At 48.0% G+C, this 21,217-nt stretch overlaps 1 protein-coding gene across 1 annotated transcript in view; it reads left to right on the top strand.

Moving 5' to 3' along the window:
- Positions 1-3,519: 3,519 nt before the first annotated feature.
- The window catches only part of ARID1A (AT-rich interaction domain 1A), a 548,770-nt gene continuing 531,072 nt past the window's right edge, over positions 3,520-21,217 (top strand). Inside the window, exon 1 of the mRNA XM_085647728.1 lies at positions 3,520-4,788. Within this exon, the coding sequence (XP_085503854.1) occupies positions 4,219-4,788 (570 nt within the window). The 5' untranslated portion in view covers positions 3,520-4,218. The remainder of the gene's footprint in view (positions 4,789-21,217) is intronic.

The raw sequence follows: 21,217 nt of genomic DNA, 5'->3' as shown, positions 1-21,217 counted from the left end.
CTTTGGTTGTGAGCCAGTAGTCTAGTCTTGACCATGCATTATGGTGGTGTGTTATACAAGTACCCTCTCTCGCGTTAGGATGTAGGTTCCTCTAGGAATCTATAAGTTCGTACTCGGTCATTATAACTTTTAACACTGATGCCGCGTGTGGATGGTGTGTCTGAGCCGTACCCACTCTATCTGCCTCATTTGACAGAACCACGTTAAAATCCCCGCCCCAGAGTATTATCGCATTTCCCAGCGCTTGGATATCATGCCAAACATTATTAAAAAATTCAGGATTGTCGGTGTTTGGACCGTATATGTTAGCAATTATAATCGGAGTGTGATAGAGTTCGCCTTTTACTAGAACATATCTCCCTTCCACGTCAGTTATGATCTTGTGGGACTTCCAGTGGAGGCCTCTGCATATTAAGATCGCCACTCCACAGGAGTAGGTTGAGTAACTGGAATCGTATATTTCTCCCCACCTTTTGTTTTTCAAAACTGCATTCGATGCGGTCGTTAGGCGTGTTTCCTGTAGTAAACATATATCAACATTGTGCCTGGTCATGCCAGATCTCCCGCAGTGCACAGTTAAAGTTACTAGGTATTAGGGCCAGGCTTTACGCCTTAATTGTAAGCCGGACCCCTAGAAATAGACCGACCACAGGTCACCCCCCCTTCGCCCCTGGTATCTTGTGGAACCACCGTGCCCCAAGCCCTCATCCGACACCTGTACCCAGAATTATATGAGCACCCCCCCAGTTTGTTCTTTTCCCCCAGTTAAATTCAGCAATTCTCCGTAGAAAGATCTCAACAGTGACTAGAAACTCGACTATTCACCGCACGAATCACAAAGCATTACGATGTTAATACAAGGAAATGTGTTCTGAAGAATCGCGATATGATGCAAAATGTCGCTGTAAATGTAAAATGTCAATACAAATATGTTTGAAAAAAAGAAATCAACATTGTCCCTGGTCAGATAGGTGTGTATCAGTCTGGTTTTCCTGTGGTCATTTAATCCTCCTAAGTTCCAGGTAAGACATGTAAATGTAGTCATGACGATGCTATGTGGCGTGTACTAAATTCCAATGTTGGGACGTTATTGAGGTGTGTTTGCATTCGGTCTCTTCAGGTTGTGTATCCCTATCCCAAAAATAATGGTAACTGTAGTGTCTCTGAGGTACATGCATACATGTGTGTGTTTTTCTCCATTCCTTTTCTTAGCTTTGACAATTTCCCCGGCGGTAACTTACAACAAAGAACACCCTTTACCCTCCCACCTCCCCCACCAACCCCCCAAACAGGTTGTGTTGTACCCCGAAACAGCCCTTCATGGAGCAACAAACCTCCTGAACTACAGGAGTGAACGGGAATCATCCCTACGGGGTTCGTGGAGTCACTGGCTTACACCCCTGCCCTTGTCTGCAGGGTGGCCGAGCTCTTAGCGTAAGACTTGGGGTGCTTACTCTCATCTACGGTTGCACATTGAGAGACACTAGTTGTTATATAGTTGTATTGTTTGTTTGTTTGTCCCCCCCATCTATCAACAATGCCCCCAAACCCTGCCATTAGGTTCCACATAGTGAGGCCTTACAATGTCTATACTTTACTGTGCGTGAAGTCCCAATGCTACTTATCTGTGCGATCATGAGTTTGTGATTGTTTCCTCGCAGTTCAATCGTTATCACTGAGATTAGCTTCAGAGTGGTCATCTGCCGGTGCGTTCCGTCACTTTTGATCCTTGGCCACCTTACACCGCACATATACGACTCTAGCGTCACCATGGTTTAATACTCAAGCTTATAAAATCGGAATACACTCTCAGTTCTTGCAAAAGTTTACGTTACGAGCAATAAGAATATTGATATCACATCAATCGCCAAGGATCTTTGATGTATTGTATTGTATCCTGTGTATGTTGCTGTTTATCTTGACTTAAACATCTAAAAAAATAGTTGCAGCCAGAAAAGTCTCATTCCTAAAGACGATACAAAGAATCATATTTTGCTCTGATGTGCAAAAAAACTTAAAAGGGTTTTTATGCCTGTTCGAAGTACACCAACCTGCAAGGGCGTACATGTTATATATATATAGCACAATCCTATTGTTTTATTGTTTTGTGACATATGATATGGTAAAAAGACAATCTCATTGGCTTGCCAAGGGAGACTATCGGCTTTGCAGATGCTTGTTTTTTCTTTACGGTCATACATAGCACGTTCTTTGGTCTAGCTCACAGGGCCGGCTTTAGCACTGGTGGCGCCCTGTGCGACAATGTTTTTGGCGCCCCCCCATGACCACCTGCACAACGAATTCCCGCACTACCACTACCCCTTATGTCACCATAACCACTCTCACTTAGATGCATTTAATTAGTTTTATAGTGTCACTCATAAAAGTGAAGGGTGTCATAGTACTTTACATTGTACACAAGTTACTCAATCATATGTGTGTAAATCAATGTATAGGAAACTTTACATAAGACAGACTGGTAGAATTTATATGTCATCCATTCTGGTAGGCAGTAAAGTTTAGGAGGGCTTGGTCTGGAGAAACACAAACTCAGAATTTAAAACGTAAGACCATGGTTGGAGATTATCTTTAGTAATTGGAATTGTTTTCCACCCAAATCAACACTTTGTACAACATTAGAGTATTGAAAGTCTGGGGAAAAAAATCAATACACTCTAATCTATACTTGAAGTCTGCATTTCAGTTATTTGATGACAGTTAACAGCTCACTGTTTTTTATTAGTAATTTAACTTATAAACTACAAGTAACAAAACGAAGTCTTTGACAAAAGCAGTAACCTCTTGACCTATTTCCATTATTTTCACTTCGCGATTTGCATGATACACATTCTTTGCAGCAGGCATATTAACCATCTGCACTACCTTATGATGAATCAAAACATCCCCCATTCAAAACTTCCACTAGAGAAAACTTCTTTCTGTTTCCAGGAAGAACATCAATCAGGGGAGTAGGCTTGACATTTTTATTGTGGGTTGAAATTTGCTGGACGTCAGGAACGCTGCAGTGTGTGCTTTTAAACAGAATATAAACTAGAAGACTGGCGCCCCCATGAAAAGTAAGCACCCGGTGCGGTGGCACCGGTCGCACCGCCCTAAAGCCGGCCCTGAGCTCAGTAAGGCCGAACGAACGCTTTCAGATGGACATGGTGTTGTTCCTAGTTACTTTTCTAGCTGGGCACTTAGTGCCTTGTTTTAGGGCTAAGGTGGGTTCGCCCAATGAGACTTAAATGACTATAGCTGCTACAGCACTTTATTGTACCATTTTCCTTCAGATCCATTTGCGCTGCACCATATGAGATGTGCACAGAGGATCCGTTCCAGGATTCCCTTTTCGCCCTCCCCCTTGTATACTCTTCCGAGTGCGTGCTCTGTGGCGTCGGCTCCGCTCCTTCTGAACTCCGGACCGGATCTTCCCTCATGCCCCAGTTGCGCTCTCTGTATGTGTTGTCTCAGCCTGGCCTGCTCCCCTCAGACTCCCCTCCCCCTGGTCTCCGTTCCGGGTTTCACCTCTTTCACCGACTGTGCACCCTGTTTCCGGCCCGCTCCGCTCGGCTTCTTGGCCGGTTTCCGGCTCTTTGTGCGGCCCCGACTCCCGTTGTATTCCGCTCCGGCTCTTGCCCTCTGCCCGGCTGACTGTTCTTTGTGCTCCGGGCCTGCCCCGTTCCGCCCGGCGCTGGCTCCGCTCCGGGTTTCCGCGCGCTCCGCGGCTTTCGGTAAAATGGCAGAGCTGCCGCTGAGCCTCGTGTCGGAGTGAGAGAGAGAGAGAGGAGCGGCGGCGGGCGAGGAGCGAACAGAAGGGCGGACCGGGCCAAGCGGGAGCGCGCACAGGACCCTAGTCAGGGCGCCCCCCAACACCTCACCGCGGCCTCTCTGGTCTCCGCCCACTGGCAACCCCCTTCGTCCCCGGCCCCACCACTCCTCCTCCACCGATCACTGTCTCTCCGCTTAGGCCTACGCGGGCCTCTCGACCCCTCTCCACCCCCTACTCCCGGAATCCTCACCTCGGCTGTCGGTTTTGCAGTCGCCCTCCTGGGCCTAACGGCCCTTGTCCCGGTTTTACAGCCCGCTCTCAGGACCCCGGGTCTCCTCTCCCGGGATCCAGAGCTCCCTTCCCTGGCAGTGGGGGGAATGTGCCGGGGCCGCGGGGCCGGGAGCAGGCCTCTTGCGCACTGAGCAGCCCACCCCGCCTCCCCGGTGATGGCCGCGCAGGTGGCGTCGGCCGCAGCCCCCCCTTCGGGCCTCGGCAGTCCCCCGGAGCTGAAGCCAAGCGGGGGACCCGAGGAGCCGGGCGAGGTGGCCGCAGACAGCGGGCCGGAGAGTGGCCCTGACGAAGAAGAAGCCTCTCCTCCCGGCAGCGGAGAGCCGGCCGCCCCCGAAAGCAATGGCCCCACCAGCCCCCCGGAGCCGACTGCCTACCAGCCCGGTGGTTATGGCGCGCCCTACCGTGAGCCCCCAGAATCGTACTACCCGGCATACCCTCCCTATCCCGGCCGGGCCTACCCACCCTACCCTCGCGCCAAGCCCTACCCTGGAGGCCCCCAGCGCTTCCTAGGGGGCTCTCCCACCGCCACCCCGACTCTGAACCAGTTGCTGACCGCGCCCGCCCGCGCTTACCCCGGCTACCCACCCGAGGGTCCTGACGGAGCCCCCGCCCCGCAATATGGAGGTCCACCTGGAGCTGGAGGCTGGGGGGCCGCGCAACAGAGGGGACACCATGGACCTGCCAGTCCCGGCAGCAGCGGGCAGCCCTTGCCCAGGACTCCGCAGGTAAGGGGGCTGGAAACTGGGGCAAAAATGTGATATATAGATGCCTGCCCTTCAAAGGGAAGGCATGGATGGCAAGGGGGGCGGGGGACAATGGGACGAAGAGTCACCGGCATCAGGTAGACAGAGGTTGTGGCTTGAAAGGGGTCCTATTCTTGTCACCAGGCCGTGAGTCTAATGAAGGAGAGGCAGTAGATGAGAGTCGTGGAACATCTTGAAAATGTGTTACCTGGTATGTACGGGGTTATGGTCATCAAGGGGACGGGACGGTCCTTCAATTACGCTGTCAGTTGGTTGTTTGTGCGTACATGGTATCTGGTGGCAGGTTGGTTGACCAACTACTCGGGGCTGGTATGTACTAACCTGAATATTGTGTGTGTGTGGCACGGAGGCCTGTGTTCATAGAACATGGTAGGCAGGTTATTTATCCTAACTACATTGAAGCTTTTATACTATATGTTTAAGTTTGATACTTAAAAAATGACCACAAAATTGTAGCCTATTTGGTGCAGTTACGTGACTTTGAGGTCAGGTTTTGCATAGCTAATACTACCGTAATTGGTGTTAGGGTCATTTAATGTTCACAGGCCTGCAGCAGCGGCGCAGGGTGCCAAGCAGAATTAGGTGGATAGGATTTTAAACGAAAGCTCCGTGGTGGTTCAGGGTTGTGCACATGGCTGTTTGCTGGGATGGCTTTAGTGCTTGTGCTTTTTAGTGTTGGTAATATGTTAACGTGCGTTGGGGGGGGGGGGGTACAGAGCTTGGGTGTTCACTGTGTTGGGTTGCAGTTATCCTGACAGGCAAGGTTTGTGTCTCCCTATACTCATTCTTCCAACTCTGTTTTCTGCTATTGTGTGCTCTCTAAAATGGCTGCCTGTGCCTTGTTCTCCCTCACTGTTCTTCAGCTTCCACGAGCGTTTATGACGGGAGTTCTGTGGTATACCCTTGCGTACTGTAGCGCCCAGAGTTGGGCACTGTGAGGGGTTCCCCTGCACCGGCTGGTATGGTGGGGTCCCTAGAGATTGCCGGGTGGGTTTCAGCCTGAGCGCTGATTAGAGGTCTGCTGTCTGCGAGGGTGAGGGGCATGTTGCTCACACCCCTGACAGATGTGGCCTGGTTGGGGGGGAGGGGCTGTACACATCTCCTATGTGGGGGAGGAGGGCTGCACTGGTTTGTAGCCCCAGGATGTCCAGTACTCGTTTGGGGGCGAATAGGGTGGCAATATGAACCCCGCTGCACTTGGCCTCATGGCCGTGTTGTAAACAGCTATCTGATCTGAGTAAGCGCAGATTGCTTTGGGATTTGAATTATGGAGGTAAAAAATCCTTCTGTCAGAGGCAGGAGACAGTTGGTCTTAGCTTGACATCCTGTGTGTGATCCGATTGGCTCCCGCTCCGGTTCCTGGCCATTTATAATTGCCTCTGATGTAATGTTCCAACCACCCTGCTGATGAGGCTGGTGTAGAACAGGGTTTGTGAGCTCATCATCCCTGTAAGAGTACTGCCCGCACCCGCATCCTCCACCAGTGTCAGTGACCTTGGGAGATTCAGTGGTGCTGTCAGCAGGGGCACACAATAGATAAGTCAGAGGCCACCTGTGCCCTGGCTGTATTTTTGCCCATTGTGTTGTCGCTTGCCTTTCCTTGGCTTTACAACTGCATTGACTCGTTACTTTATTTCACGGTGGTCTTTCCGCCTCTTTACAAGACCAATTTTATTCAGCTTTTGCTTTCGTCCACCACCTCGCTTTTTAGTAATCTGGACTGTAAACCTTTTTTAATTTTTTTAGTTTATTTGTTCTTGTGCAGTATATGTTGAAGGCGCAGGCTTGGTACACGCAGCAGCACGTCCTGTTTATGTTTACTGTATTTTGCGCTCGTAGTAGGCGATTTTATCTCCACGTTGCGGTAGAAAGAAATCATAATTATCACAGTATAGGAAATTCTGTACTTTAAATGGTGAATGTCGGACAAGGGCCGTCATTTTTTTTGTTTTGTTAACTGAATAAAGTGTGTGGCTTCTGTTGTGATTTATGCATTTAAATTCACACAGTTCCACCTTCCTGGCGTAAACATTTGATCGACTAGTTATCAGTAAGTGAGATTGTTCAGCAACATCGCCTAGCAGTCAATCTGGTTCAAGGCGCTGTGCCCACAGGTTGACTGGCCCACAATCCTGCTGAGATTATCTCTTCGTAGACATTGAGGAATTGCTATGAAATAATTGTTTCGCCTTGTTGGTGACTTCTCACATTTGTTAGCTTCTACCTCCTCACCTTTTTGCGTCTCATCTTATTTCCATGTTTTGCAACTGCTTCAAAGAATCGTTAATGGCACTTCAACATTCGGTACCCAACGGAAGGTGATTACGTTGTACATACATCACAGATCTAAAGTGAACCCAATGCCCCTGACACACCCAGTTGTCCCATTTAATCACTCTCCTCAACCACGACAGGCAGGATTTTAGATGTACCATTGTTTGCTCAATATTTTTATTTGCCCGTCAGTTTTTCTCTTTTTTTATGTATATAGATACTACTTTTGGGGTCACTAATTCGGAGGGATTTCGGTCTCGTCAAGTTCGGAGAGATGAGTGAGCATTTGCCGTTTTAGAGGAGGGGTCAATTAGTTCGGACACTCTTTTGATTGGTGCATGTACCCCTCTTAAACAGACCACCCATGCACCAGCTGTTCATCTGGACGCATAGATTCATGACTCCGCCTCCATTTTTTTTTTTTAAATGTTTTGTATTTTTGATATGTGTGCATTTGGAGTCAAACGCTTCTCTAGCTAAATAAGTTCAGCATTTTCTTCTTTAAAAAGACCACTTTACAAGACGGCTAAAGTAATATTATTGCTTTGACAGATAAAATAATGAATAGACCGACAGCCTGCGAAGTAGGCATTTTTCCTGACAGTGAATACCCAACAGAAAAACATTTGGGCGCATCAGGCATGGTTCAACCTTGAAGGTTGCTTGTTGTGAAGGCAATCTGCGTTTTTTCACCGCCCAATCCGTCTTTTCCACCACAATGGTGTATACCGCTTTTTAGATTAAGCATAATTGAGAGTGAAAATATGCGTCCTATATATACCTTAAAGCTGGTAAGCAAGTGAATATTTCACTTACTGCTAGGGCATGTAATTTTGGTACGAAGTTAGGGAAGTTCACTTCCATTAAAATGTTGAAATTAATTACATAGTTTATTCACACTGATATAATGAAAGTAGCAGAGTTTTTTTTATTTCTTGATCAGCGTTGACTTGCTTTGCCTTTTTATTGGTGTTGGCTTCCATCTGCACCAACGGTTTTGTTAGGATCATGGTGTGCGCTCAAATTGGGGATGGAATGGCTATATGGCTTGCATATGAAAAGCATCTGAGTCTGGCCATGCTCAAAAGCTAATGCTTTGAGGAAATCCTCTGCCATGAGTATTAACACATACAGAAGAAGCGTTACTCTTCTGTGAATACTCAAGATCTGTGCTGAGGTATTCTAGTTGACTTTTTTTTTTTTTTTTTTTTTATATTGAGCAAGGAATGCGATGACTGTCTTAAAAGTAAATGATAGCCAGACACACTATCGGCTTGCATGCCTAATTCTAGCGCAAATATGGAGCAGTTTCACTTTTAGATCACTGAAATATTTTCGTATCACTATTTTGTTTCATTTTGGTGTATATTGACCGATTATTTATATATTCAATAAATTAAGTTGACCCATCTCCACCTTGAAGTCTACACTTGTACAGTGTAACAGTTATTCAAACACCTTTTGACTAGAACGGTCATGGAACAAAATCGAATGAAAAATGAATGAGCCACCAGTTGTCAATGGTTCAGCTTCTAACGTAATTAAATAACATACTCTTAAGGGCAAATGACTTTAATGTTAAAGTAAGTCTATTTAACAGGACTGTTAAGGGTATGTTAACTTCTGGAGGAAGGTGTAATAAGCTAGTCTTCCAGCCCCGACAACATGTTTGACAAGCCTAAGTAAACTTAAATCAGTAAATTACTGATATTGTTGTTCAATGAGAAACGCATGACTCCTCAACTCAGAGTAAACTAAATGATGTTTCAGTGAGGGCTGTAATACGTTTGAAAAGATATTTTAGGTGAGCTAAACTAATTAAATACTGTGATAGCCAGTATTTTGTTTGGTAAGAAACACTACTGGTGGAAGTAATAATTTATTGATTGACTGGTTGGGCAGGAGGGAAGTCAACACACTAAAAGTTCTTACAAGAAAAGCCAAGGTAAACAATCACTACAGGAGTGTGGGCTGCGTGGTTTCATTAACTCCCTGACGCTAACTGGAAGTATTGGCAAATCATATAGGCCTGATATTTGTACTGCATGCTATGGGCTTTGCCCAGGGGTGTGGAATTTAATAAAATATCAACTTGTTCATGGGGCATGTTGCTTTATAAATCCACTTGTCCTGTTACAAAATCCACTTGCCCCTTTGGTGCCATGTATTTCAGCGATAAATTATGGCAGCAATCTCATAAATGTAATGGTGTATTTGTATAGTGCGGCTATCACTCCGAGGAGCATCTTGGCGCTGAGACGGAAACCAAAGATGGAAAATAGAGCTGGCTTACTGCAACATGGGGATGGGAGATCAGATCAGCGTTTTGCCGAGAGTGTCCGGTGCACTGAAGATCCAGGTTTTTAGTGCCTTCCTAAACAGGGTCTCTGGTGTAATCTGGCGAAGTTGTGGGGGAAGTTTATTCCAAGCCTTTGAACCTAAGACTGAGCAATTTTCCTCCCTTTGACGCCAGTCTGAAAGCAGGTATTCTCAACAGATTGGTATTTGCTGATCTTAAGCTTCGAGAGGGAAAATAGCGCTTAAAACCATTTCGAAGGTATTGGGGGGGGGGGGGGCAAGGAAATGGAAGACCCTAAAAGTGATAAGAACCTTGAACAAGACGCGTTTGTGAATTGGTAGCCAGTGTAGGATATCCAGCGCCACTGCTGCGGATGATCTCCTGTGCCATTTCAGTACCAGCCGTGCAGCTGCATGCTGGAGCCTGTGCAGGACTGATCTATTAGTTCCTGCATAGAGACTATTGCAATAATCTAGCCTGGAGGTGATAAGGGCAACAATGACAGTTTGCCTTCCTGAGATGGGAATCGGATCGAAGAATTTCTTAAGGCTTTTTATGATGTGAAAGCAGGTACCGGCAACTGCCAGGGATTGCTGTGTAAACAATAGGGTCATTTCAAACTTTATTCCGAGATTTCTAACCACATTCACTATGTTTTGGGAGGGGGGGGGGTGTAAGTATTCGCTGGCCACCAGAGTTTGGGCAAGAAAAAGTTTTGTTGACCTAATGGTAGAATTTCGTTTTTTCCAGTTACACCTCAGGTGGTTATTATTCATCCAACTGAAAGTCGCTGTAAGACAATTGCGGAGATTTTCTTCTTCCTGGGTAGTATCATTTGCCCAAGACCAAGATTAGCTGCGTATCGTCCGCATATGAGATGGTGTTTATGTTAAGGACAATATTGCCTTAATCAGTGGGGCCATATAGGCATTAAAGAGGGTCGTGCTAAGACTCGAACCCTGGGGAACGCCTGACAGAAGTGCCTTTTCTTGAGTTATATTGGCATAGTGTGATCACTGGACGGCGATCTTGCAGGAAAATCTTTATCCATTCTAGGACAGTGCCATCTATGCCAGATGATGCAAGGCGGTCTGAGAGAATGACATGCAAGACCGCGTCGAAAGCCGCTGACAGGTGCACTAAGACTGCTTTCTTTCCTTGATCAAGGGCTGCTCTTAGGGTTTCAGGTGTATACAGTAGTGCAGATTCTGTCGAGTGTTGTGCTCTTACACCTGATTGATTAGAGTGCAGCGAATTTAGTTTTCTCCAAAAATGTTGTAAATTGCTTATTGACACACTTTTCAGTCAGCTTACACAGATTAGGGAGGAGCGAGATGGGACGTAGATTAGAAAGAGTAGTCGGATCCGCCAGTTTCTTTTGGCGTGGTTTTACCGCAGCAAGTTTCCATTCTACTGGAATCTTTGCTATGGAAAGGGAGGAGTTTATTATATTTGTATTGGGGTTCACAATGTCTATGAGCATGTAATAGAGTAGGGGGGCAGGGATCAAAGGGCGATCCTGATTTAATGGACGTGATTGCAAGGTGCGATTCTTCCATTGTAATAGGCTTAAAGAGCTATAAGAACTCTGATATAGCCTCTCTGATTATGCCATAGTAGTGTTTGAATAGTTGCAATCCCCTTATTTTGCCACGTTTCTGCAAATCTACATACTGGGGCTGGAGAAAGTGGTTAGCAATAGTTCCAGGGTTAGAATGCCCTTTTGAGTCTGTGCAAACCTACTAACTTGCGTGTTTTAAGGGGTTTCAACAACTCTTCTCTATTCTATTCCCATACTGGGAACGGTTGGAAATTTACTTCTGACAGTGGCAGAATTAAAACTTCTTCCAGGGCTGGGAAAAAAGTGGTTGGAGGAAAAGTGAACTTGACAACATTTTAGATTTTCACATGAGCAAATGTACACCTGCATATTTGATCATGCTAAAATGCAGTTCACAAATATTTTCTGAGAGTACTACTTCTTGGCCTACTTATGTAAATTCATGGAAACTGTACATATGCACTTAATGCAAGGATATATACCATTGATGCACTTTTGAGACTTTCTTTAATATTTGGGCCTTTAATTAGGCCTGGCGTTAACCATGATTTTTTTTTTTTTTTTTTTAATGTCACTATCAGCTGGCGTCCCTGTAAGTGACCGTATTCTGCTCTTTTTGAAGGAGCATATTGGCACACAAAGTAGTTTTGTTCAGTGCCCAGAACAGCTGTGGCAATGTGTGCTAAGACCAACATTTTTAGGTCTCGCTGAGCCCAGCGCATGCGCTGGCTCGGAGAGACATTTTGTATGTGACTTTTTTGTGCTGCTGGCTGGCCTAGCGCTTGCGTGCACGTGAGTGTGCACGTGCGCAGCCGCCATGCGCTAGGCCAGCCAGCAGCACTCGGGAACGTCTTTAGAGCGTCATCACGATAACTTTCGCAGCGATCGTGAACGCGATGACTCGTGTTTTTTTGGAAAGCATTGGCCGTGCGCGCACACAACTCCCGGAGTCTCCCGCCGCGCGCATGGCCAATACTTGTTTTTCCTTAACTTTGGGTATAATCACTGCACCCGCACTATACTTTTAACAAAAGTAAAGCGCGGGTGCCGCGATTATACCAAAAGTAAAGAAATAGATGTTTTTTCTATTTCTTTACTTTTGGTATAATTGCGGCACCCACGCTTTACTTTTAATGTTAAATGTAAAGCGCGGGTGCAGTGATTATACCCACAGTTAAGTGTGCCTCCTTTTTCCCTTATTTCACTGCTCCTTTTCTCTCTGCTTGCATGTTTTCTCCGCCTCGTCCATTTTTCATTTTTTCATTTTCTATCCATCTCAAACTTCTGCTGTACCATTTTTCCAGAATCTCCCAAACTCCAACCAAGGTGCTTCCTTTTCTCTTTCGCTCTCTCTCTATTCTTGCAGTCATGCAGGTCATCTCCTCCCTGCCATCTCTTATTCTTCGCCGATCGTTTCTCCCATTATGCTTTCACGCATTCTCCGTTCTTCTTTTCTAGTCTTTCCTGTTTTCCTCCCATTTTCTTCTCCTTCTTGGCACCCTAATGTTCTTCTCATCCGGGTGGTCACCACTTTCTCCAATGTTAACATTAGATATCCGTTCTAAGGAGGATATGTGATTTATGTGAATTTTCTCATTTCTTCTAACCAGGGGTGTGGAATTTAATGAAATATCTACTTGTCCATGGGGCAGGTTACTTGATAAATCTACTTGTCCTGTAACAAAATCCACTTGTCCCTTTCGTGCTGTGTAATGCGGTGACAAATTATGGCAGCAATAGCCTTATTCAAGATCTCCGAAATAGCCTCTCTGAATATGCCAGGGCTCCTTCCATAGCAGGGTATGAATGCTAGCAATTCCCTTATGTTGCCACGTTTCCGCAGATCTACATACTGGCGCTGAAGATAAGCAACAGTTTCAGGGTTAGAATGACCTTTTGCGTCTGTGCAAAGCTACTAACTTGCATGTTTTTAAAGGTTTTCACCAACTCTTCTCTAATCTTTTCCCATACTGACAAAGGTTGGATATTTACTCCTGACAATGGCAGACATAACTTCTTCCTAGGTTGGGAAAAAAGTGGTTGGAGGGGAAGTAAACTTGCAATCGCTCAGATTTTTGCATGAGCAAATCTACACGTGCATATTTGCTCATGCTAAAAAATGCAGTTCACAAATATTTTCCAGGAGTACTATTTCTTGGCCTATTTCTGTAAGGTCTTGTAGAAAGTCGTATATCTGCACTTAATGCAAGGACAGAAATGCACTTTTGAGACTACTTAATAATTGACCCCCTAATTAGGTCTGGCGTTAACCATGACATGTGTTTATTAAAATGTCTCTCTCTGTCAGCTGGCAAGCTTCACTGTGAATGACAGCATTCTGTTCTTTCACAAGGAGCATAATTGACAGTCGTTTTGTTCAGTGCCAGGAACGACTGTGGCAATGTGTGCTTTTTGAGACCAAAACAATTTTTGCTTTTGCCAATGTTTGTTATAATGAGGGCCCAGCAGCACCCACACCAATAAGGTTTTGCAAAAAACATGCTAAAACAAGTCACGCATTGATAAAACCAAATGACTGACCAACAATTGCAGACCAATTGGCTTTACCAATGCTTGTTTCCCATAATCCTATTAAAACTGTTTACAGTGATTTTCCATTATGAATATTTTTGGGAAATACTAGCATGCGTCAACACATTTTACTAAATGATGCTGCAGAAAAACGCTACCTAAAATGTTACAGTAGTTTAGCTAAATGTTTTTGCTTTTTTTGTGAACATTTTATCTTGAAAGCTAAGAATAATCAATCTTGCTTTCAAGCGTCTCCATATATTTGCATCAAATCAGAGAGTATTCTGGGAGCAGTATGCATAGCCTCATATTGCTAAACAATGAAAGTGTGTACACCCATTTTTATACTTTAACCACTGTCAGTAGTAGTCTAAGCTTACAACATGTACTTAAATCGCTCACCCTAATAATAAAGGTTATGCATTTATGAACCATAAATACAAGTTTGAATAGCGTTAAAACATGGAAACAAATATTACCATAACCGCAGGCAATGCTTTCCCTGATCTATCATGTGGGACTTTAAACTGGCAGTAAAAGGGTTTGTGATGTAGGGGTTTGGGCCTACTTGTCCCAAGGACAAAATACACATGGTGTTGCCCTTGACCCCAAACAATATGTCCCGGGCGTCGGGCTATAGGAATTCCACATCCCTGTTCTAACAATGCAATGTGGTTGAGTGCGATTTAGAAAAAGGCTGAACATCAGACCTGTTGTAAGTAGAGTGCCTGTATATGTAAACCCTCCTCATACTCCTGCTGCCTCCCTACGTATCTGAGAAAACAGAATTGGCAGTAGCAATATAGCTTTATGCCTATTCCCTGCTCCAGTCATAAATATTCCTGAAATATTCATGATCCCTCAGCTGCCTACTCGCATGATTTCTTGTAACCTCTGGGCAACCTAAAGAAGTACATTTGTCTTTCTAGTGGTTTTAACCTAGTCTCTACAAACCTTTCCTCAGTACACCCATAGCCTGGAAATCCTTTGATACTGTGTCATTGTAATGTTGAAACAAGCATTGGCATAGCCAATAGGTCTCGCCTTTGGGCTCTTATAAGTATTTACTTATGCAGCACAATATCCGTGGTGCAACAACATCAACTGTTGCATGGCTAAACACTTATAAGATCCCAACGGCGAGACCTATTGGCTATGCCAGTGCTTTTGTTTTGCCAATGCTTGTTAGAATGGTGAGAGCCCAGCAGCTCACACACTGATAACGTTTTACAAAACCACGCCTAAACAAGTCATGCCTTGACAAAACTGAAAGGCTGACCACCCAGTAGCTTTGCCAGTGCTTGTTTATTTGTTTCCCATATTCGTATTTGAACTGGTTACACTGATTAGTCCATTCTGAATATTTTTGGGAAATACTAGCATACGTCAACATGTTACTAAATGATGCTGCAAAGATACAGTACCTAAAATCTTACAGTAATTTAGATGGTTTTTTTTCCCCTTGCATGCATTTTTTTTTTTTTTTGTGAACGTTTATATTTTGAAAGCAAAGAATCCCCACTCTTGCTTTCAAGCTTCTGCAAATATTTACATATACTCAGAGCTTTCTGGGTGCATTATACGGAGCCTCATATGACTAAACTTTGAAAATCTGTGTACACATTTATACTGGAACCACCGTCAGTAGTGCAGGCCGAGCTTACAACATTTACGTTTAGTGCTCATCCTAATAATAAAGGCTTTTCATTAATGAACTATAAATACAAGTTTGAACAGCATTAACACATGGACACACGTTACCTTAATTGTAGAGAATGCCCTTCCCTGATCAATAATGTGGGACTATAAACTGTCGGTCTACTTGTCCCAAGGACAAAATACACATGAAAACTTGTTGCACTTGACCCCAAACAGTATGCCCTGGGTGTCGAGCTATAGGAATTCCATATCCCTGGGTTTGCCAATGCTTGTTTGAGTGTTGGGGAGTGAATGCAGACAAATATTTCAAGAAGAGACAGTACAGAAAACCTGCATTGGCAAAGCCAATAGGAATCGCCTATACAACAGCTATTGGCTTAGCCAATGTTTTTAGGTCTCGCCTGGGGTAGCTGTGCGCATGCGCAGACTCGCTGGCGAGATTTAGTGTTAACAGGTATTTTTTGTAAGTGGCATTAAGCCCCGCCCCTCCTGGCCATTGGCTGGCGTCACCGTTTATGCTAAACAGTGGCCAGCCATTGGAAAAGAGGTGTCGGTGACGTATTTGCTTGGCTTTTCGAGCCGTCCCAATTGGACGGACTCGCTTGCTTTGCGTTGGTCGCGAATGGTTTCTTATCTTTACAGGGCCAAACACATGGCCTCATAAAGACAAGAAACCATTTTGGCAGAAGCCGATTAAATACGTAATTGAAGTCTGCTCGCTTCCAGCCCCATCTGAAATGAAGCAAACGCGTTCTCCTCTGACGGTAATCTGAGACTTTCCCGTTACATGAGGCTCTTAACAAAAGGTTGTAATTCCACCACTTTTGTCCAGGGGTGTACTATTTTAGTGTGCACACTGATGCGTGTAAGGGCTCTGTAAGTGCGCAGTACTTCCTCATCACAGTACTTTGTGAGAGACCGACCTCGTGAAATATATCCCTGCAGCCGTCTGACTTGGATTCCTGTTTTTTTGACACCTCTCACCGCCTGTTCGTACTTCAACTTGGTACGTTCTGGGTTTCCTCTACGATGCCTTATGCTAATCGAGTGACTTCAGCACTAAATACACCGTGAGTGGCTGCTGATTGAATTTCACCCTGGCAGGAAGGGCTGGGGAGGTGTGTGCGCGCGGAGCTCTGAGGAGAGAGCACTGCAGGCACACCTCAACAGCATGCTCTAGAAGCTTTTTCTTAAATATACATATATGTACATTTTATTTTTGTATTGCTGCACCCCTCCCCCGGACTGTGAAGAGCATGCTGCTGCAGCATTGATTTGCACAAAGCTTGCCTCCCTGTGTCACATTTTGAACCGTGAGATGTGTTTGCAGAAGGCTTAAGAGTCTCCCCGGGGAAGGGCCAAGGAAGCCGGTGGCCGCGTGTGCCGTGAGCAGCTTGTGTTTGTGCATGCCACCTTCGCAACATCTGTCCTAAATGGATTTACAGCGGGCGACAAGCAGGCCGGGACCATGTCCCCAGCGTTCACCGCCCAGGTACCCTACAGCTACAACCAGCTCGAGGGCGCTTCAAGCAGCGGCAAGGTGAGTTGCACGCCCGCCGCTTTGTTGTCGGCGTTGCTATGGCACAGGTAGAGGGCGCCTGGGCTGCCTTATTTCTTTGCAAGTACATTCTATAGATTGGAATTAAGTGGTGATTTTATGACCGCAGTTCTGTTGCAGGCATGTACAATATTGTGAATAATTGCGTTGTGTGTGTGGGTGCGAGCGCGTTTTTAGATAGATAATGCTCATATACTTGTGTTGTGTGTGCAAATATATAATGCTGTACTTAAGAGTATAAATAGGTTATGGAATACATACAGAGCGAGCGCATACCACTGTCTGCCCATGTGATGCCCCACTGCCCAGAGCTGGACCACCATAGCCTAAGGCGTGCACAACAATGGCCTTGGTCTGTCAGATGGGTGCGGTTGAGTGGGTTGTCTTTTATTCACAATCCAGTGTTTGGTTGTGTTTGATTTTACAGTGGTGAAGTTTTTGTGATGGGCTACATTAGCGCCATTGGGCGTGCCCCTGTCTGTGAAGTGTGACAGGGCAGTGTTTTTTGGGGGCATTTTAGCGCAAACTGTCAACAAAAAACAAATACAATGTTTGTTGTTTATGCCAGCAAGGCGAAGTGGATGCGTTTTATAGACATTTAAACACATTTCAAGATCCCGAAAAGTATGGTTTACCAGGTCATCTACAACGTGCATCTTCTGTGGCAACTTCCATACAGCTGTGTCTGCCCCATCTTCACATGACAGTGCATTTGCGCAACTGAGCGGGAAGGGCCTTGTGCAATGATGGTGAAAGGACCTGTTACTCACCTGTAATTTATGTTTTTTAAATCTACTCGGGGAATCCAATTAGTAATAGAGGCCAGAGACTATAGGGTTATAGTAGAAGTTATGTGTTCAGAGAAAAAGTGGTAAATGCATGGAACTTTGTCTTAGTGGAAGTGGTGGAATACAATGACAACAATGTAAATTATACTGTGACCAACACGGTCTCCTAATCCTTTTTGTTTATTTTTATAGCACAGGTGCCAAATACATTTGAAATGCAATAGGCCTCACATTTGAGAGAGTTGGAGCTGTTTGCATTGTAAATGACAAAGCCTTTTATGTATCTGTTTTAAAAACTACACGTAAATAAAAGGGATTGTCATTTACAATGCCAATAGCTCAAACTCTCGTAAATTCTAGACCTATTGCATTGCTTTTTTAGCCATGTTGCAGAGCAGGGCGACAACATTTTTTATTTATAAAAGCGATATGTGGCCAGCATTGTCTGTTGCTGTGTGTTTTAAAAAACAATTATTATTAAATATATAGCATGTGTGTAACAGACAGCGGGGTGGTTTGAGGGAAAGAAGCAAATTGGACAAGGTGGGGTGCTAAGTGGAAGAAGCAACACAGATGTGGGGGTCTACTATGGGGAAGAAGAAACAATCAATGGCGTGCTATGGGAAAACCACACTAGCAACAGTGTGTGAGGAGGAAGAAGCAACTTAACATGGACGGGGGGTGGTTATGGTGTGGAGAGCAAGAAACAACACAAGAATAACAAGGTAAATTAAAATTAGTAACTCAGCGGAAGGACTGCAATCAGTACTTGTCCAATGCTCCAGTTGAAAGAAGAGTAAGTGAAGCCTGCACACTGGGGGTGGGGGGGGGGGGGGGAGGGAGAGAAAGGGAGGGGAGAACAGACCAGCCTCCTCCCCCTTGGGGGGGGGGGGTGGGGTGGAGAACAGCCCAGCCTGTGTGTATGTATATATATATATAACAGCCCAGCCTCCTCCCCCCTTGTGTGGGTAGGACAGCATAGCGTGTAAGTGACAGCCCAGCCTCCTCCCTGTGTGTGTGTGTGTGTGTGTGTGTGTGGTGGGGGAACAGCCTGGCCTCCCCGTGTGTGTGGTGGGGGGGGGGACAGCCCGGCCTCATCACCTTGTATGGAGGGGAGACAGCCCTGTGTTTGTGTGTGTGTGTACCTGGCCACCTCCTTGTGGGTGGGGGAAAACAGCCTGGCCACCTCCTTGTGTGTTTGTGGGGTCAAACAGCCCGGCCACCTCATTGGGTGGGGGGAGAAACAGCCCAGCCACCTCATTGGGTGGGGGGGGGGGGGAGAAACAGCCCGGCCACCTCATTGGGGGGGGGGGGGGAGGGGGGAGGAGGGTAGAGAGAGAGAAACAGCCCGGCCACCTCATTGGGTGGGGGGGTAGAAACAGCCCGGCCACCTCATTGGGGGGGGGGGGGGGGGTAGAAACAACCCGGCGACCTCCTTGTGGGTGGGGGGGAAACAACCCGGCCACCTCCTTGTGTATGGGGGGGAACAGCCATGCCACCTCCTTGTGTGTGTGTGGGGGGGGGGGGAAACAGCCCGGCCACCTCCTTGTGTGTGTGGGGGGGGGGAAACAGCCCGGCCACCTCCTTGTGGGTGGGGGGGAAACAGCCCGGCCACCTCCTTGTGGGTGGGGGGGGGAAACAGCCTGGCCACCTCCTTGTGGGGGCGGGGAAACAACCCTGCCACCTCCTTGTGGGGGGGAAACAACCCAGCCACCTCCTTGGGGGGGGGGGGGGGGAGAAGAAACAGCCTGGCCACCTCCGTGTGGGTGGGGGGGGAAACAACCCGGCCACCTCCTTGTGGGTGGGGGGGGGGAACAACCCGGCCACCTCATTGTGGGTGGGGGGGGGAAACAACCCGGCCACCTCATTGTGTGGGTGGGGGGGGAAACAACCCGGCCACCTCCTTGTGGGTGGGGGGGAAACAACCCGGCCACCTCCTTGTGGGTGGGGGGGGAAACAACCCGGCCACCTCATTGTGTGTGGGTGGGGGGGGGAAACAACCCGGCCACCTCATTGTGTGGGTGGGGGGGGAAACAACCCGGCCACCTCCTTATGGGTGGGTGGGGGGGAAACAACCCGGCCACCTCCTTATGTGTGGGTGGGTGGGGGGGGAAACAACCCGGCCACCTCCTTATGTGTGGGTGGGTGGGGGGGGAAACAACCCGGCCACCTCCTTATGTGTGGGTGGGTGGGGGGGGAAACAACCCGGCCACCTCCTTGTGTGTGGGTGGGGGGGAAACAACCGGCCACCTCCTTGTGGGTGGGGGGGGGGGGAAACAACCCGGCCACCTCCTTGTGGGTGGGGGGGAACAACCCGGCCACCTCCTTGTGGGTGGGGGGGAAACAACCCGGCCACCTCCTTGTGTGTGGGTGGGGGGAAACAACCCGGCCACCTCCTTGTGTGTGGGTGGGGGGAAACAACCCGGCCACCTCCTTGGGGGGGGGGGGGGGAGAACAGCCCGGCCACCTCCTTGTGGGTGGGGGGGGGAAACAGCCTGGCCACCTCCTTGTGGGGGCGGGGAAACAACCCTGCCACCTCCTTGTGGGGGGGAAACAACCCAGCCACCTCCTTGGGGGGGGGGGGGGGGAGAAGAAACAGCCTGGCCACCTCCTTGTGGGTGGGGGAGAAGAAACAGCCTGGCCACCTCCTTGTGGGTGGGGGGGAAACAACCCGGCCACCTCCTTGTGGGTGGGGGGGGAAACAACCCGGCCACCTCATTGTGTGTGGGTGGGGGGGGGGAAACAACCCGGCCACCTCATTGTGTGGGTGGGGGGGAAACAACCCGGCCACCTCCTTATGGGTGGGTGGGGGGGGAAACAACCCGGCCACCTCCTTATGTGTGGGTGGGTGGGGGGGGAAACCAACCCGGCCACCTCCTTGTGGGTGGGTGGGGGGGGGGAAACAACCCGGCCACCTCATTATGTGTGGGTGGGTGGGGGGGAAACAACCCGGCCACCTCCTTGTGGGTGGGGGGGAAACAACCCGGCCACCTCCTTGTGGGTGGGGGGGGGGGGGGAAACAACCCGGCCACCTCCTTGTGGGTGGGGGGGGAACAACCCGGCCACCTCCTTGTGGGTGGGGGGGAACAACCGGCCACCTCCTTGTGGGTGGGTGGGGGGGAAACAACCCGGCCATCTCCTTGGGGGGGGGGGGGGGGGGGGAGAACAGCCCAGCCACCTCCTTGTGTGTGGGGGGAAAAACAGCCCGGCCACCTCCTTGTGGGTGGGGGGGGGAGGAACAGCCCTGCCACCTCCTTGTGGGGGGGGGGGGGGGGGGGAGAAACAACCCAGCCACCTCCTGTGTGTGTGTGTGTGTAAACAGCCCGGCCTCCTCCCCGTGTGTGCGTGTTGGAAAACAGCCCGGCCTCCTCCCCGTGTGTGCGTGTTGGAAAACAGCCCGGCCTCCTCCCCGTGTGTGCGTGTTGGAAAACAGCCCGGCCACCTTCCCGTGTGTGTTGGGAAAACAGCCCGGCCACCTTCCCGTGTGTGTTGGGAAAACAGCCCGGCCACCTTCCCGTGTGTGTTGGGAAAACAGCCCAGCCACCTTCCCGTGTGTGTTGGGAAAACAGCCCGGCCTCCTTCCCCGTTTGTGTTGGGAAAACAGCCCGGCCTCCTTCCCCGTTTGTGTTGGAAACAGCCCGGCCTCCTTCCCCGTTTGTGTTGGGAAAACAGCCCGGCCTCCTTCCCCGTTTGTGTTGGGAAAACAGCCCGGCCTCCTC

This window comes from Triturus cristatus, chromosome 3_2 (genome assembly GCF_964204655.1).
Source record: "Triturus cristatus chromosome 3_2, aTriCri1.1, whole genome shotgun sequence".
Lineage (NCBI taxonomy): Eukaryota > Metazoa > Chordata > Amphibia > Caudata > Salamandridae > Triturus > Triturus cristatus.
The sequence above is the reverse complement of the archived record's forward strand: the minus strand, read 5'-3'. Positions and strand labels throughout refer to the sequence as shown.